The sequence below is a fragment of the Lutzomyia longipalpis genome, chromosome 2 (genome assembly GCF_024334085.1).
Source record: "Lutzomyia longipalpis isolate SR_M1_2022 chromosome 2, ASM2433408v1".
Taxonomy (NCBI): domain Eukaryota; kingdom Metazoa; phylum Arthropoda; class Insecta; order Diptera; family Psychodidae; genus Lutzomyia; species Lutzomyia longipalpis.
The window spans coordinates 29,040,848-29,059,121 of record NC_074708.1 but is presented as its reverse complement, the minus strand read 5'-3'; the positions used below and the strand labels follow the sequence as shown (position 1 = coordinate 29,059,121).

The following is an 18,274-nucleotide window of genomic DNA, read 5'->3' as shown; positions in this document are numbered from 1 at the left end:
GGTAAACCACCCACTAACCACCCATTTTATTTGTAAAAATCTTTTTGTATAACCCTATATTAGTTATTTTATACTTCTGGGCATTAATTCAAATAAAAAAATAAAATAAAATAACAAATAGTTATTTGAGAAATTAACAAAAAAAATATAGAAAAATTTTTTAAATTTCTGCTTTGATTCTGGATCAAATATTGCTCATAGAGCCCTAAGCGTCCTAACCATACAATAAAAGTCTTAAAATTTATCACGATGAGTCTTACCCATAATATTACATATATTATACACTCACATATGTATATTTTAGCAATCTATTTAATATCATAGCATGTATGCAAATACTATTTAATTACAGATGTACAAATAGCAATTAACTATGAATCGATTTCTCGGAACAACAATTTGTCTTTTGTTTGAGGAAGTTGATATTTGTCCATATATTGAGGTACATGTACCTATTCAAAGTCCTAATATTGGAGATTCACTGAAGGAAATCATTAGGAAACCTTTAGTTTCTTCCCGGACATGTTAAACAATTCAAATTATCACTAGAACTTGCATATAAACCAAGAGGCGTTTATCTGGCGAACATTTGGAAATTTATGCCGAATATTTGTGAAAAATCTGAATTTTTTGCAAATTATTTTAGTCTTTATTCTTATATTTTTTCATTTTAAAGTTGAAATAAAATCCTGACTTCGTTTTATGTAATTTTACACATTTTATGTTCATTTAAATTACGTTTCGTTTTTTTGTAATTGTTTTTTATGTTCCTCTAAATCGATTTTCTTAATATTTTTTTTTACAATTTTTCTAAAATATTTTCTTTCTTAAATTTCTTCTTAATTTTCTTTAATCATTTCGAATATATTTCAATAAAATTTGCATATTTTTTGTTCAGATAAATACCTGTTGTTGTAAAAAATTATTGAAACGTTTCCTGGAACTTGCATTTAATCGATGAACCTTTCAACTATTTGTTTTTTTTATCCTTTATGGCGAAGTTTTGTAATCCTTAATACCATACACGTTCATAAAACCATTATATCGATTGTCTCCACTCAATGTGATAATTGAAAAGTTTATTTTCACCCTTTATTTCTTGGAACGTCTCTTCACGACTGGATTAAATCGTTTATTGTGCACACTCCTCGTCGTGGGTGGAAAGTTATTTGAAAAATAATTACCGTACTCTTGAAAGATGATTGCGTATTGCAGATGATGCAGAAAACTTAATTGAATTGTAATGACCCGTTCAATTGATTGCTTGATTAATGAATAGATGCCATCGAAGGAAATAATTGTGACTCAGGGGGGTTGAAATATTTATTTTGTAACTCAATACGGGCGATAAAAATAACGATGTCGCAATATCTCAAAAACAAAAATTTCATAAAGATAAAATATATATTCTGTAGATATATATTTACAATATTACAAATACTCATAATTACATCGAAATAATGTACAACAATACGAAGAGAAAAAAAGCTCTCACTCTAATTAAACGTAACTCTCTTGCTTTCGACAGTGATACACGGTCGACGAATTGAGCGATAATGTGGTTTCTGCTGCTATGTCGTCACTTCCCGTTGAATTTTTGTGCCCCAGGCTTTCATTCAGCTTACGACTGAGAAATGAAATGTCGCGCTCAAACTCCCCAGCGGTGCTTGTATTGTTGATATCCGAAAAAATCGGGACAACATTTTTCCGCAGAATTTCCACGCCTAAGCTCGATTCATGAATAAGCCGCGACAGCGTATGAAGGATATTCTTCACTGTACGCCTCTGTGCCAGCGTTTCTGCACGTGTCGGAAGTTTTGTGTAGAAGCGCGAATGGAATACGCGCCCGAGAAAATTAATAATAGCGGGATTCGATAGATGGTAGTGACATTTTTTATTTGCCACCATATTCAGCATTATGCCCGTCATTTGCTCCTGAAATTGAAAATGATAAAAAGGATGCTTTAATGTTAAGCTAAGATTTAGGGGAATAAATTGTATATAACGTAAATGTATATAATTAAAGAGATGGCCGATATTTTTTACCCCAGAAATGTCCGAAAAGATTTTTCTTAAATCTTTGCAAAGTCAAACTTCAAAATTGGGCCTAATTCAGCGACCAAGAAACTCTTGAAATCTTTAAATTTTGTACTGAAATTTCAAGATTTCAAGCGAATTTCAAGGGTTTCTTGGTCGCTGAATAAGGCCCATTATCTAAAAAAATAAGGTATATAAATATAAATGTAAATGCAAAGCAAAATATAACGGTAAAATATAAATATATATAGCTACATGATACAGATTAAGGAGAAAAGGGAATGTACATGGTAAGTTTCACTTACGGGCTGTGATTCTTTCTTCAGAGGCCAAGTTAAATATATGTAAATGCAAAGTCTAATAGATAGCTGCAGAGTATGGATTAATAAGAAAAGGGAATGTACTGGTAAGTTTCACTTACGGGCTGTGATTCTTCCTTCAGAGGTCAGTCTAAGTGTGATATTTGATATAAGTTTGGTGGTGCAAACTCTGGGGGAAGGCTAACTCGCGCATTGGCTGTGATTCGTGGCGCGAGTCATCCTTCCCCAGAGTTTGCACCATCAAACTTATATCAAATATCACACTTAGACTGACCTCTGAAGGAAGAATCACAGCCCGTAAGTGAAACTTACCAGTACATTCCCTTTTCTTATTAATCCATACTCTGCAGCTATCTATTAGACTTTGCATTTACATATATTTAACTTGGCCTCTGAAGAAAGAATCACAGCCCGTAAGTGAAACTTACCATGTACATTCCCTTTTCTCCTTAATCTGTATCATGTAGCTATATATATTTATATTTTACCGTTATATTTTGCTTTGCATTTACATTTATATTTATATACCTTATATATAAGGCGCCCCGCTTCGCGGGGCGCCAAACGGTTAGCGTACTAATTAAACGTGCAACTTTACCGTTATATTTTACTTTACATTTATATTTATATACCTTATATATAAGGCGCCCCGCTTCGCGGGGCGCCTAAGGATTTGCGTATTAATTAAATAAAATATTAAAACTCTTATATCTCCTGAACGGGTCCATAGATTTTCTTAAATGACCTATCATTGGAAAGGTATTGACCTCAGTTATAACATACTGAAATTTTAACGTAATGCATAGTGCAGTTTTTGAGATATTTAAACTTAAAAATGTTGGATATGCAAAATATTTACTTTAGCGCCTCTTGCGTTCATTTCTCGAAATTGCAATGTTCTAGACATTTGTAGGGCTTCACGAAACCTTTCATTTGCGCTTGAGTTGATTAAAATCGGACTTGTAGAACCCGAGATATGACATGTCAACTTTGGAAGGCTATATCTCGAGAACGGCGACATAGATTTTCTTCATTTTTGGCATGGAGCTAGATAATATAGTCAGCTATAACATATTAAAATTTGAAGAAAATGCATAGTGCAGTTTCCGAGATATTCATCGAAAAGTAATCGAAAATTTTGTTTTTGGTTTTAGGCCCTCTAGTGGTCGCTTTTGGAACTTCTGATGTTCTAGAGAGTTGTAGGGCTTGTTGAGATCTTTCGTTTGAGCCCAAGTTGATCAAAATCGATCAAGCCGTTTTCGAGTTATGGTCGATTTTCGATGAAAAATTGTGACGGTCATTTTGGCTAAACGGCTTGACCGATTTTTGAAAATGAGGCATCGTTGGAAAGATCTTGATGGCCCCTACAACATATCAAAATTTCAGACCTCTAGCTATTATAGCGGCTGAGATAAAGGCAAAAAAAAAATTAGGGGTGTTCCAAAATGGCGGACGGAGGGGTGGGGGGGTGGATTTGACCTCACCATCAGACGACATCAGGCCGATATACTAACTTTGCCTTTGACCGCAAGTCTCTATCTATTACCGTTCTCTTGTAATTTATCATCAAACTCCGGCCGGACGGACGGACGGCCGGCCGGACGGACGGCCGGCCGGACGGACGGAAAATTTTTTTTGACATACGTTTTTTGGAATGTGGGGACCCTAATTCGTGCTCATACCAAGTTTGAGCCCGATCGGACAACATTGCATTTTAGGTGGTACACAGAAGCTGTGCTATTCTTTTCTTCGAAAGAATCACAGCTAAAAGTTACTTCTCAAGCAAAATTCTTTTTAATTATTTAAAATTAATTTTTTTATGCAGTTTAAGTCCACGAAGTAAAATTAAAATTAATAAATGTGCAAAATTTACATAATTAGCAATTATGTTGATGATTCTATGAAATGTAAAACTCGGGAAAATTTTATTAAAATTTTTAATAAATTTGCAAAATAAATTTCCATAACCACATAATTAATTTCCCTGTGAAAATTACAATTAAAATCCTGATAATAGTAAGTCAATCATAACGCGTCCAGTTATAAGAGTTGGTGTCCCACAACGTGTAGAAGTTTGTTAATGCGTTGTACTTTAATTTGTGAGCAGTATTAGTTAAGGCGAAATTGTTTTTTTTGTAAAATTCAGTAATTTGATGGATAAAAATGGTCATATCTCTGGTTCTATAACACATAGAGAAATTTCTTGACCAGTTTTGGAAAGGTCTTGAAACAAGTTATAATTTGATATATATCTAAATGATTTTCAAGGTCACCTCTAGAACACAAAATGGCGGCTTTTTGTTTGACCAAAACAGTTTTTGGCGTTTTTTGTACTCATGAAATGGTTTTAGAAGTTTCTGATGTTCTAGAAAGTTGTAGAGAATTGCAAAATCTGTAATTTGATATCAAGATGAGCAAAATCGGTCAAGCAGTTCAGAAGATATGGCTCTTAGAACTTTTCAAATTCAAGAATTTTTCAAATGGCGATATCTTCTAAACGGCGACATAGATTTTCTTCATTTTCGGACTGGTAAAAGATATTGAGTCAGGCTACAACATATCAAAATTTAAAGGAAATTGATAATCGGAATTAGGAGATATAGCCCCTTAAAGTTAGGCAATTTTTGTTTTTGTTTTTAGCGCCTCTTGCGGATGTTTTTGAAACTTGAAATGTTCTAAAAAGTTGTAGGGCTTCTCAATACCTTTCATTTGATACCAAGATGGTCAAAATCGGTCAAGCCGTTCTCGAGATATATCGAAAAAACACTTTTTGCCTTAGGCGGCCATATTTGCTAAACGGCTTGACCGATTTTCAAGTATGAATTATCGATGAAAACGTCTCACTGAGCTCTACAACATACTAAAATTTCAGATCTCTAGCTATAAGGGAAGTGGTTGACAGTAGTTCAAAATGGCGGACGGCGGCCATCTTGGATTTTGAAAATGCAAAAAAATGAAATTTTACACTCACATTTCTATAGAAAACTTCAAACCCGAAGTCTCTATCTGTTACCGTTCTCGAGCTATAAGGCAAAGTTTGGACCACCGGCCGGAAGGCCGGCAGGCCGGCCGGCAGGCCGGCCGGATCAAAAATTTTCCACCACCATTTTCGTAATGTGGGATGTCCAAAACGTGCTCATACCAAGTTTGAGGCCGATCTGAGGTGGTCGGTTTTTCCGACGATTACAATACTTGGTGTTGGCCACGAAGTGGAACACCAACTAATATCATAGGATAATTCTATCCGGTCGGAAGTGTAGCGGTTACCTAACTTTAATGAGATTTTTAATTTAATTCCATTAACATGTAATTTTCAATGCAAAATGCAATTTAATACGTTGTATTCAATGAAAATCCGCGAAAAACTTTAGCAATTAAAATTGGATGAAAATCTAAAATAAAATTGCGTCTTAACTCTTTTTCGAGACAATTTTAAACGAGAAAAGATATTTAAAGATTCCGGCCAAATATCGCTTTCATGCTTAAATTAAATATTCTAAGCTTCAAGAAACTTTATAGACAAGTCATCTGAGGATAAAGTTTTCAAGTTTCTTACCGAGGGTTGGGGGTTTAAAAGGGTAGAATGCACGACATTTACACATTGCCGCCACCGTAAATATTTGACACCTTCTTGAGAAACTTTACCCATATAATTTATCACTCATTTATCTCAATCGACACCCAAAAATAGATACGGAGGGAGTTTATTTTATTTTAGAAAGCCCCCGCATCTCTTTGGGGAGAAAAAGTTATTAAATTTCGTGGTAGCTTACGTGTAAAAAGATGGAAACAGATGGTCCACGACTTTCAATGGCCCTCCTAACTTTGCCAATTGATTCATGAGCCATGAGGGAGTAGATGGATGTGGCTTCGAGGCGAGATAAATTATTCAAACATGCTGTGCATAGAAGAAGTGTCTGGCAGCACTTTGTCCAGCATGCGAGGTCTGTGGTTGGAGGAAGAAAATTGTGAAGTTTTTTGTGGAAATTACGGAAATGATAAATGATGGATACCTGTTATATTTTCGACCATTAGCTCCAGACATTCCTGGAGATCCCGGATTTTGTGATTTTCCCCATGCCAGGGTGCAGTAATTTGCGCCAATACGGAAACAGCCTCACGGAGTTCGGGTTCTGTGCGCTTGACGCCACGTTGCCCAATAACTTCAGCCAGAATTTCCACTCCTCCTGCTTGCTCCAGTTGCCGGATGGTGACCTCTGTGGAGCACACACTGGCCAAAGCTCTCAAGGCAAGAGCTCTAATTGAGGGGAAAATTGATTCCACAACCACCAGCAGCAGCACCCGCACCGTATCGCAGACTTCGAAAGCAGGATTAAGGGATGCAAATCCGCGATATTCAAAATTCGACAGCATCGAAATGGTCCAGAGATTTGCTCTCAAAATCAAATCATTCCGACTATCTTCAATGCTTGCCACGACAATCTTGAGAAGGCTCTCAAACACCTTTCGCACCGTTATCAGGACACATCGCTTCAAAAGGTGGATGTCTTCCAGCAGAGATTCTGCTTCAAATTCCTCAATATTCGGTAGAGCATTCCGCAAATCTGCCACCATGTCGCGATTATTCACAATTGAATCATCCAAATCTTTCACCTTCACCGACACCTTCCGTTCAAGGTATTTCATAAAGGCGGAGACATCGTCAGCAAGAGAACTCATACACTCTGGCAAACTCTCGCATCCACCTTCCCCACAAAGAAGTGTCTCAACCTGGAAAAGTCAATAAACTCTGCTGAATATAATACGCCACAAATATATAATAAAACAGAAGGAGAGCTTAATTTTATTAAGAAACTTTTCTCTAATAAAATTTAGTACAAACATGAGTATCAAAAACCTCAACTGGTGGTTGGTACATACATATATTACTCTCAGAGCTTTCAGGTAAAATAAGAAACTTTTTTTTTTACTACATACATATAGATTTTTTTTTCCAATAAATAAACAAGAAGAAGAACAAAATGTTTTCTTTTATAAGTTTTGAAAACAGATTAAAATCTCTTAAAAGTTTTGAAAAACAGGGAAATGTGTGCTTTATTTGAGCATAACTTTAGCATAAATTTTATGTGATTTTTCGTGTTAATTAAAATTTAATTAATTTTCAGGAAACAATTTTTTTCCAATTTTTGCTCAAAGCACGAGATAAAGGCAAATAAATATAATTTTCAGAGAAAAAATAGCGAAAATAATCATTTTTCCACTTTATAATGAGGAAATTGATAGCAATTTGTTGTTTCTTTGCCTCAGAAAAAAATAATTGTTATTTTTAGGATGCAGGAAAAGCTATGAAAATTGCATTTTCCGATGTGGATGAGAGTGAGATTTATTTATTGTTGTTTTTCCTCCTGTAGCTAAATAAAAAAAATTGTAAATTGAATATTTCAATCCAATTCTATTTTATAAAATTTTTCGTACAAAACATTTGTATCGATTGCACAATATAGAGCCTAAATAATGAAATATTCATAGCACAAACTAAAATCTGCTTATCTTGAAACATTCTTATATCGCATAATCTTCTTTGTATTCAACACAAGTTCATGCCAAATGCGAAGTAAATGTACTGGTAAGCTGACCAAGCTTACGAGAGCTGTGTTTCTTTCAGTGTACCAATTTTGTGAGAGCAAACTAGAACGCGAATTAATTCAAATACGCGCAAAGTAGGGAAAATTAGAACAGTCATTCCCTAAGAAATCTTTAGAAGGCTATATCTCGAGAACGGATCCATAGATTTTCATAAATTTTTTTTTGTTTGAAAGGTCTTGAAGTCAGCTATAACATATCGAAAAATGAGAAAAATTTATGTCGCCATTTTCGAAAAATTCGAGTTCGAAATTTTCGAAAACTTTGTTTTTTATTTTAGCGCCTCTTGTGGTCATTTCTCGAAGTTGCAATGTTCTAGACATTTGAAGGGTTTCACGAAACCTTTCATTTGCGCTTGAGTTGATCGAAATCGGACTTGTAGAACCCGAGATATGACATGCCAACTTTGGAAGGCTATTTCTCGAGAACGGCGACATAGATTTTCTTCATTTTTGGCATGGAGCTAGATAATATGGTCAGCTACAACATATCAAAAAATGAAGCAAATCGATAATGGCGTTTTCGAGATATTCATCGAAAACTCATCGAAAATTTTGTTTTTGATTTTTGGCCCCCTAGCGGTCACTTTTGAAACTTCGTATGTTCTAGAAAGTTGTAGGGTTTGTTGAGATCTTTCATTTGAGCCCGGGTTGATCAAAATCGGTCAAGCCGTTTTCGAGTTATGGTCGATTTTCGATGAAAAATTGTGGCGGCCATATTGACTAAACGGCTTGACCGATTTTCGAAAATGAGGTATCGTTGGAAAGCTCTTGATGGCCCCTACAACATATCAAAATTTCAGCCCTCTAGCTATAATAGCGGCTGAGATATAGCGAAAACAAAATTTTGAGGTTATCCAAAATGGCGGACGGAGGGGTGGGGGGTAAAATTTGACATCATAATCGGATGTCTTCCAGTCGATATTTAAACTTTGCCGTTTACCGCAAGTCTCTATCTATTACCGTTCTCTCGCAATTTAGCGTTATACTACGGACGGACGGACGGACGGCCGGCCGGCCGGCCGGAAAAAAATTTTTTTGGCGCATACGTTTTTTGGAATGTGGGGACCCTAATTCGTGCTCATCCCAAGTTTGAGCCCGATCTGACGACTTTCGATTTTGCTCGGTACACAAAAGCTGTGTCTGAAAGAAACACAGCTAAAAGCATTGCATTTTGCTTTCAGAGCATGAAGGAAATTCTCTTCTTGTGAGCATTCCATTACAGAGGTTTTAAAATGTAATATAACTCTTGTAGAAAACAGTGGTGTAGCCAGGGAGGATGTTTGAGTGTCTAAATATTCTAAAAGTTTAAGCAGATTAGGTTTGAAAAGAAGTTATTTTCAGGCTAAAATTTACTTGAAAAATTTAAAAAAGAAATATTTTAATACATAGTGGAAAAACGCCAAACGTTAGAATAAATATCTAATTAAAAAACGAAACGTCAATCGTTAGAAAAGGAACGTGAAATGTTGGAAAAGGCACGTGAAGTGCTTGAAATATCAAACGTATCAAACAATATAAAAAGAACAATCAAACGTTAGAAACGTTAAAAACGTTAAAAAAAAACAATTTTTGCTTCTCTTAAATTCAAAATTTTTGTATTTTTTTCTAGTATCCCCATGAATTAATTTCTAACTACACCCCTGGTAGAAAATTATATCAATTCATTGTCTGAAATATTTTGCTGAAGAGTCAATTTACTTCAATACAAGAATTTCTTTTTGTTTGTACAATGAAAATAAAATTTACTTTAAAGCATTTTTAAAGCTTTTCTTGAGAATTCCTCAGTAAAGAAAAAAAGTCAATTATTCTGTAAAAGTGATTAAAAATATTTAAACATGCCACGCGCTACTTAATTAAATTTTAGCCCTATATAATGAAAAAGATAGGTGTTAACACTCCTTACCTTTACAAAAGCACTCTCCAAGTCCATGGCCTTAGTTTGAAGATGTCGGATGAGCCTGGCAGCGAGGGTGGCATTCATTTTCATAGCTTTAGTTACTTCCGCTGCGATGGATTTACTCTGGAGGGTAGATAGCACCTCATGGCTGTACTCGGTGCGAAGATTTTCCAACCAATGTTCCACGGAATACGAATGCCCCGCAATATGAGGGCTATCATGCTTCCTCTCCATCACAAGCGGATACTGAAACGTGCCACTTGGGCTACCGTTGGGGGTTGAAGTGCTTCCAGGTGGAAAATTTCGTGGTGATTGACTAGAGACAGGGGCATGGGTGACGGAAGAATCATCGCCTGGAGACTTTGTCACTGGTGAAAGGTACCCGATGAGATTCCGACTGGGTGTTTTTTGTACAATCCTCCCGCGCACGAGACTTGTGTTCTTTTTGCTCCTTATGCTGTCGCCCTCATCCTCTGATGCTGAAAAGGAAATTCGCCTCATGGGTGGCACTTTGCTGTATTCACAGACATTTCTCCGTATCACTGTTGGTGGTGTCTTCCTCTCACTCTCGGTGGATGATGGTGTTCTCGAGAGATTGATGTGCTCGTTAATCTGGGAGTTTACATCCTTTTTCGGTGTCAACTTGCTTCGTGGTGAGTTTTCGGGTGATTCCAAGCAATTCCTCCCATTTGTGGTGTCTGCATCTGAGAAGCCCGAATCTTGGCTCTTGTGGCTCTGAGGGCTACCATGGCGTTCTTCAGTGCTTGTATTTGGGGAAACATTGTCCCGTGGATGATGACTGATAATGTCGTAAATTGACGGTGGCTCACTTGCCCACCACACCTTGCTCTGTGTTCTGTGGAATCGACTCTTTGGCACGGTGTTCATGATGCCGCCCAGAAAAAAAAATATGCACGCGCGTCTTTTCCCCCGAAGCTATTCACCTGCAGCACCTGAACCAGAAGAGAGAGGAGAATTACATAAATTTATATTAAGGAAGTGATCACTTCCAGCGCAAGAACAACAAAATTCTTCTTCTATTTCGCATGAGTTGGCAATATTTCTGGGCTCTCTGCATACTCCATGCCACGAGTATGGAATTTTAATTTAAAAGATACACATTCGATTGAAAATTCCTTCACAGAGAAAATCGTGAGAAATACGCAAAGGTTTATTTTGGGGTTTGAGAAAATTTCCATAATGTAATTCATACAGACAGAATGCCAAATATTAATCACTCCTGTGGAATTTATTGGAGTCATACAGAAACAAAATTAGTCTTTCTCTTTGCGCTCATTTTCAACCAAAAGAAGCACGAACAATGCGTTGAAATTGTGACTAATCATCCAGGAGTTTCACTCTCGACTCGATATCAACTAATGCGCAATGTTGTTCCACACATTAAATGAACAACAATTGGTCATTCATGGACCATAAATGTGCATTTGTCCCCATATAGATACACATTTCTCATTAACAGTGTATTGAATCGTGCAAAATACTTCTGCACGTGTTCTCTTCATCACTTTTAGCGAGATCTCTGTTAGAAAATCTCATAATTCAGCAATTAGTTCTGAAAGTCATAAGATAGGAAAAAAATATTCCAGGAAAAACTACGCGATGACAAAGATGTGACTGCAGCTCATTGGCATTCACAGTGACGTCCTCATAAAATGCAATTCTTTGAGCAATAACAAAAAAAATGTAATAAAAAATATTATGTAGAAGGAATTTGTAGAGTTTACAGAATATTTCTTTAATAAAATCGCAAAGAATTAAATTTAAAATGGCAAAGGGAATTTAACTCATTGCCTGAGCATCGTTCTAAATTGCTCTGTAAGTGATTTTGATGTTAATAAAATGAAATTGCAACGAGATTTTCTTTATGGAGAGTTATGAATTTTATTAAAAATAATTTTCTTAATTTATGCATATTTTTTATTTGTTTGGAAGACTATATCTGCATGAAATGACTCTGAGATTTTTTTTTGCTTTTTTGCATATTTTATTCCTTATTAATATTTAATTGAAATATAAAGAATGCAAAATCATGCAAGTTATGCGAAGCATAATTATGGGGGATCATGTGAATTTTTGGGAAGAATATTTTAACAAAAAAAAATATCGGCTAAAATTTAAAGGAAGGTATTTCAGCAATATCCAACAATGGTCAACAATTGCAATGTAAAGTTAAAATATGTTTAAAATCTCATTCACTTTTACGTTAATAAAAATTAATTGAAAAGGAGTTTATAGTCATCGTTGTACGGAGAAATTCTTCGTTCGAGAGAATAATTTGGGTTCACTCTTGTAAAGACACAAAATTGGTAATTTTTATCGAATTTTTTTCTTGATAAGAATCTTTTCAAAATTTTTTTTTTGTTTTTGACCACAAGGATTCGATTTTCCGCAATTACATAGCTTTTTCACGTTTTTGGATGAATTTTCTCGTCCGGTTTGATAAAATAAATTCCATAAGTGAAAAGATGAAAACTTTTGAGAATTTTTAAATTAAAATATAATTTTGCTTCATCTTAACTCTCAGAAAATAAAACATAAAAAACACAATGGTGACGTCATGGTTAACATTTTTAGAAATTTTTGTCGGCTTTTCCCACCTAATACAAGAATAGAAAATTGAAAATCTCTTTGGGGATTTTTATTCTATGATGATTCCCTACAATATTATGCTCAACACGATTGTTTTCTTGAATCATAGACTTTCCCTATGGAGACAGGATAAACTCCTTTGAAAGGAAGATGGTCAAAGATGGTCAACGATTGTAAAATAGAACAAAATCTGTTTCCAATCATGTTTTTATTTTCACGTCAATAAAAACAAATTTAAAATTTAAATTAAAGAAAAATAGTCCGAGACAAAACAAATAAAAATAAAATTATGTTAAAAAATTACCACCGATGAGGTAAATTAAAATTAAATAACTTTGAAAGCTTTCCAAATACAATCAGCGCGATAAACTAAAAATTGAGAGCAAGTGGAGCACGTTGACCGACAAAACAGCATGAATGGAGTGTGGACATATTTTGATGAAAAAATTAATGCCACTTCATTAGATAAGAAGTCTAACACAAAATTATGTCTGCCCATAAAAATACTAAAAGACAGAGAATAGTTCAACAACCGAAAAGCTGTGTGAATTCTTCTTCGGAAGCATATTTTTATAGGTATGTCTTCGCTAAGTCATCACCACGTGAAATCCAATACTCAGCGAGCCAGATAACTCACTGCTGAGTGAGGGAAATCATCAAATTTCCTCGGAATCATTGATTCATCGCGGAGACTCTTTACATGCTAAATTGAGTATCGCGTCAGCCATGCGGGGGGAATTAACATGTAAAATGAAGACAAACCCGGAGGAATGTAAGACAACGATGTGAGCAAATAAATTATAATAATTTGGCAGTCACATTTGAAATTGAAACACAGACTCACAACTTAATCTTCTCAACTAATTAGAAGAAAGATGTCGAGGCAGGTGAGTGTGAAATGCTTTTGAAAATGCGACACCTTTCAAAGTATATGGGAACCTCGGTTAATGCCTTCAAGAAAGAGAGAGGGATTAAATGGAAGAAAAGGGTTTAAATTAGCCGGTGTAGATGGAGGTGGCTTTTGCAATGAATTTTGAATGGGTTTAAAAGAGAAGAATGAGCACGGAAATTGCCGGATAATGAATTTCATTTGAGATGCCTTTCCCAAGGATTCTTCGTCACACCTTAAAGGTATGTTAGGTGTATATAAATAATCTCTCAGCTGAGTCTACCTCCTTCTCCAGAAATAATTAATCTTTTAGGTGGCACAGTGTAGTAGTAAGGAAAAAAATCTCTCCCACGCTAAGGGTCCCTCTTGAGTATGGAGAAGGGCAGACAAGAACGATTGTGGCACGCGTCGATGGTTCCATTGAATGAGCACCGGTGGAGTGGTCGCATCTGGACAGAAATTCAAGAGTACACAACACAAAAACTCACCAATTTACACGGCAAAGTTGATTAAATCCAAATGACACGAAAATTCACAGACATACCACGGATTTTTCACTCTAAAATGGCACTAAAACATTCACTTTTCCTTAATTTTTGCAAAATTAATTTTAAATAAAATAAACGTTCACTCGCAAATTCGTTTCTCTGCGTTTTCTCTGTGTCTTCGTGCGCGCGCTTCTTGCTAAGAACTGCGCGCGCTAAGCGAGGCAGTCGTCACTGAACCCCTCCCAATATTTCACTTCAAACACAAAACCCATATCGCTCACCTTTTCAGTCCCCTCGAGCATAAATGTTGGTTGCAGCCGTTAAAAATGTGCACAGAGAATCCCCCTTATCATGGCTCAACATTACTCGTCGGCAGAGGACAGATGTGCCCGGAACATCGCAACATCTGTTTTCAGCTGCATTTCAACGACACTTTTCCTCCCAAAAAATAATAAACTCATCTTTCCACCAAGTCACTCAACATTTCCGCTGAATATTCATTTAAATCGCGTGAATCACATCGCTGGTGGTAGTTAATTTACAAGCAAATATTTATTTCTTATCTTATTTGCTGAATTTCTTCATCTGATTTTATGAGACGTTCGATTGGAATATGTGATGTATTTCAGTTTTTAGGCAGCTGGTATGTGCTCTGATAAAAAAAAATCTAAAGAGTAAAAGGAGTAAAAAGTAAAAATTCCACAGATAAAATTTCTTTCGAAAAATATTCTTCAGTAAATCATCTTTTTTGTGGCAGTTGATATAGATGGAATTAGAATTGATAGAAAAAAATTCTTTTAAAAAATTACATTAATTCGTTTTTTAAACCAGGCTTAGAGTTTTTAGGCTTAACTTTTTTTTTTAATAGGGTTTTTATTTTATTTATTTAGGGTTAGACTTTAAAGGTGCATTCAGTCCCAATTCTACCTTATCTAACCATTAATCCTTAAGTATGTTAAATTCTTATTAAAAATTTAAACCATTATTAGAAAAACTACAGCCTAATTTAAGATAAAAGGCTGTGTCTGAAATAAACACAGTTTACTTAAGCCTAGCCAAAAAAATTAGGCCTAATCTGAAAATTTATGATTTAGCTTAAAAAGCTTTAAACTGTCTTAAGAAATTTAAGACTATCTTACAAACATTTTGTTTAAGAAACTAAAGCAGGACTTGTTAGTGAATTTCACCCTATATTGATTAGAAAATTGAATCTTTTTTCCGTTTAATAATTATTTTTCATTAAGTCTTATATTAAATATGGGGGATGAAAGTTAAGGCTTTGAGTCCGGTGCCCAGTATGCATCGCGTGAGACTGGCAAAAGTGCTAGGAAGTGAACCGAGATTGGCAAGAGTTGAACACCCCCTGGCTGGAATGCAGCTTCTAAAAAAAATTATAACTCTCTCCCCTCTCTCTTATAGATAGTATTGAGTTATATAGACTTCATACTTATTCTTGAAGACTTTATAATCCAAGATAGCTGCATTCTCCTAATCTTAAAATAAGTTAGTCAGCTTAAGGAGAGAAGTTTCGAGTCTATTGGGACCTGAAGTCCCATTAAGGGACGTAAGGACTACCCCTTGATGTTACTGTTGTTGTTATCCTTATCAACCACCTAAGATTGGGCTAAAGCTTATGAGACACGTTTTTGATCCAGCAGTATGTCGTAGAGCTCAGTAAGATGTTTCCATTGATGACTCATATTTGAAAATCAGTCCAATAAATATGGCTAATAGTTTAGCCTTGGCCCCACTCCATCGCCCTCCTAACTATATTCTGATTTTAATATTAAAACTGTTAAAGAACTGACCTCTGATATCAACAAGTCATTCAAATTTAAAAAAATCACACCTGTGACTCATTAATTATCCTATTGTTTGTTTTCTTAAAATTTATATGTCTCGTGATTGCCTTCTTTGTTTTAGGGGGCTCGGATTGATTAGTCTTATTGTATTTTGCTTAATTAATTTTACTTTTCTTGTATATTTCCTAAGCTGAAAATAGATATTTGAGCATCTGTTAAATTTTTTTTGAATAATTTAATGAAATAATAACATTTAATTATTATATCACTATCACTCCACATGGTACATAACAACTATAAATTAAGCGAGATAATCTTGAAATTTAATCAGTTTTACTTTGACCGTGAAACGTGAAGCTGAGTGAAGATATTACACATTCTGCTACTAAATTGTTTTCCATAACTTTTATTCTTATTTTGATCAACCTGTAAGTATTGATACGTTTTAAGAATTAAGAATTGGATGAAGGCTAATTTTTTTTTAATCTACAAGAAGTTGCAAAATTTAAGTAAGAGAAAGATGCCAGCAATACCAGAGGAATATTCTTCTGACTTAAGTTACAACGGTGAACTGTTAGGAAATGGATATCAAAATAACGAACGAAATTTCCCAAATGATATTGTAATATCAGGCTTTTCAGGACGTTTTCCTGAGAGTTCTAATGTTGAAGAATTCAGGAATAATCTCTTCAACGGTGTTGACATGGTAAACGATGATCCACGTCGCTGGCCTAAGGGTCTGTACGATCTACCTCCGCGCATGGGAAAAATCAAACAGGAAGATTTGGAAAACTTTGACCACACTTTCTTTGGCGTTCACCAGAAGCAAGCTGAAGGTATGGATCCTGTTCTTCGGATGCTTCTTGAGACTACCTATGAGGCTATCGTTGATTCAGGTGAGATGATCTTTTTTTTTACTATAGGTACGCTTAAGAAATAACTAACTGATCTTACCTATAGGCTACAACCTTCAGGAATTACGTGGTTCTCGTACTGGCGTATACGTCGGTGTCTCTTCATCAGAGGCAGAAGAGTACTGGAGCAGTGATCCAGATTTGGTTAGTGGATACGCCTTGACGGGATGTGCTAGATCAATGTTTGCCAATCGCCTCTCATTCACATTTGATTTTCGTGGACCAAGTCATGCCGTTGATACAGCATGCTCTAGTTCTCTCTACGCAATGACTCAAGCTGCTCAGGATATGCGCGCGGGACGATGCGATGCTGCCATTGTGGCCGGAGCTAATGTCTTTCTCAAACCCATTTGGATGCTACAATTTAAGAAGTTGAACCTACTAAGTCCTGATGGAGTATGCAGGGCCTTCGATGAGTCTGTAAATGGGTATGTACGAGCAGATGGATGTGTGGTAATATTCCTGCAGAAAGCTAAAGATGCTCGTCGTATTTATTCAACAATTATTAACATACAATCAAATACAGATGGTACCAAAGAGGAAGGTATTATGTATCCCAAGAGTGTGATGCAGAAGGAACTAATTAAGCACACTTTTGAGGGTACTAATCTCAATCCGCATGATGTTGTATACGTTGAAGCTCATGGGACAGGAACTAAAGCTGGTGATCCACAAGAAGCCAATGCAATTTGTGATTTCTTTTGCAAGGATCGTCAAACCCCGCTTCTTATTGGTTCAGTTAAATCCAATATGGGCCACTCTGAACCAGCATCTGGGTTGTGTTCCATTGCTAAAATGCTTATTGCCATGGAAGAGGGTGTTATTCCGGGGAATTTGCACTACAAAAATGCAAATCCAGAAATTTATGGTCTATTTGATGGGCGTTTAAAGGTTGTAGATAAGAACACACCATGGAATGGAGGGATCGTTGCTTTTAATAATTTTGGATTTGGCGGTGTAAATGCTCACCTTATTATGAAGTCTTATTCAAAGCCAAAGAAAACAAACCAAAATGATGGATTTCCACGTTTAGCAGTGGTGTCAGGACGTACCATTGATGCTGTGAAAACTCTCTTGGATGACATTGAGGCTCATGCTGAGGATGAGGAATATTTAGCATTAATTAATGAAATTCATGCCAGAAACATCCCCCTACATAACTATCGAGGATACATAGTTGTGAGCAAAGGTCAGCCTATTCATGATGTGATTGAAACCACTGAAGCAAAACGTCCTCTGTGGTTCATCTACTCAGGTATGGGCTCACAGTGGGCCTACATGGCCAAGGAACTGATGCAAATTGAAGTCTTCAGCAAAAGTATCCATCGATGTGCTGAAGTGTTGCACCCCGAAGGCATTGATCTCATTGAAGTTGTAACCAGAATGGATAAATCTCGCTTCGATGTTTTATATAGTTTCATTTCAATTACCTCACTGCAAATTGCTCTAACTGATCTCTTGACACACCTGAGGATTGTGCCTAATGGAATCATTGGACATTCTATTGGAGAACTCGGATGCGCCTATGCTGATGGATGTCTTACACTGGAACAGACCATTCTAGCAGCATACTGGCGAGGAAAAAGCATCATAGACTGTAACTTGATTCCCCGAATGATGGCTTCTGTTGGTCTATCTTGGGAAGAATGCTTGAAACGCCTACCTGTGGATATCGTGCCAGCCTGCCACAACAGCGCAGATAATGTTACTG

General features: G+C 36.0%; 3 protein-coding genes across 4 annotated transcripts in view; 1 reads left to right on the top strand and 2 right to left on the bottom strand.

Moving 5' to 3' along the window:
* LOC129789960 (pupal cuticle protein) overlaps nt 1-18,274 on the bottom strand; it is a 1,201,887-nt gene that overhangs the window by 46,526 nt on the left and 1,137,087 nt on the right. The window lies entirely within an intron of this gene.
* LOC129789859 (uncharacterized) lies at nt 1,390-14,201 on the bottom strand. Of its 2 annotated transcripts, none has more exons than XM_055826948.1 (5): nt 13,848-14,063; nt 9,867-10,813; nt 6,371-7,088; nt 6,131-6,303; nt 1,390-1,935 (listed from the first exon to the last, which is right to left on the bottom strand). In XM_055826948.1, exons 2-5 carry the CDS (start codon nt 10,746-10,748, stop codon nt 1,501-1,503), a joined length of 2,208 nt encoding a protein of 735 aa, XP_055682923.1. In that variant the 5' UTR covers nt 10,749-10,813; nt 13,848-14,063; the 3' UTR covers nt 1,390-1,500. The 2 variants fall into 2 exon arrangements, with proteins under 2 accessions (XP_055682923.1, XP_055682924.1); XM_055826949.1 differs by lacking the exon at nt 13,848-14,063 and adding an exon at nt 14,129-14,201 and having other exon boundaries at nt 1,397-1,935.
* The window catches only part of LOC129791241 (fatty acid synthase-like), a 1,176,504-nt gene continuing 1,174,399 nt past the window's right edge, over nt 16,170-18,274 (top strand). The window contains exons 1-2 of the mRNA XM_055829309.1: nt 16,170-16,545; nt 16,610-18,273. Coding sequence (XP_055685284.1) covers nt 16,170-16,545; nt 16,610-18,273 — 2,040 coding nt within the window. The remainder of the gene's footprint in view (nt 16,546-16,609; nt 18,274) is intronic.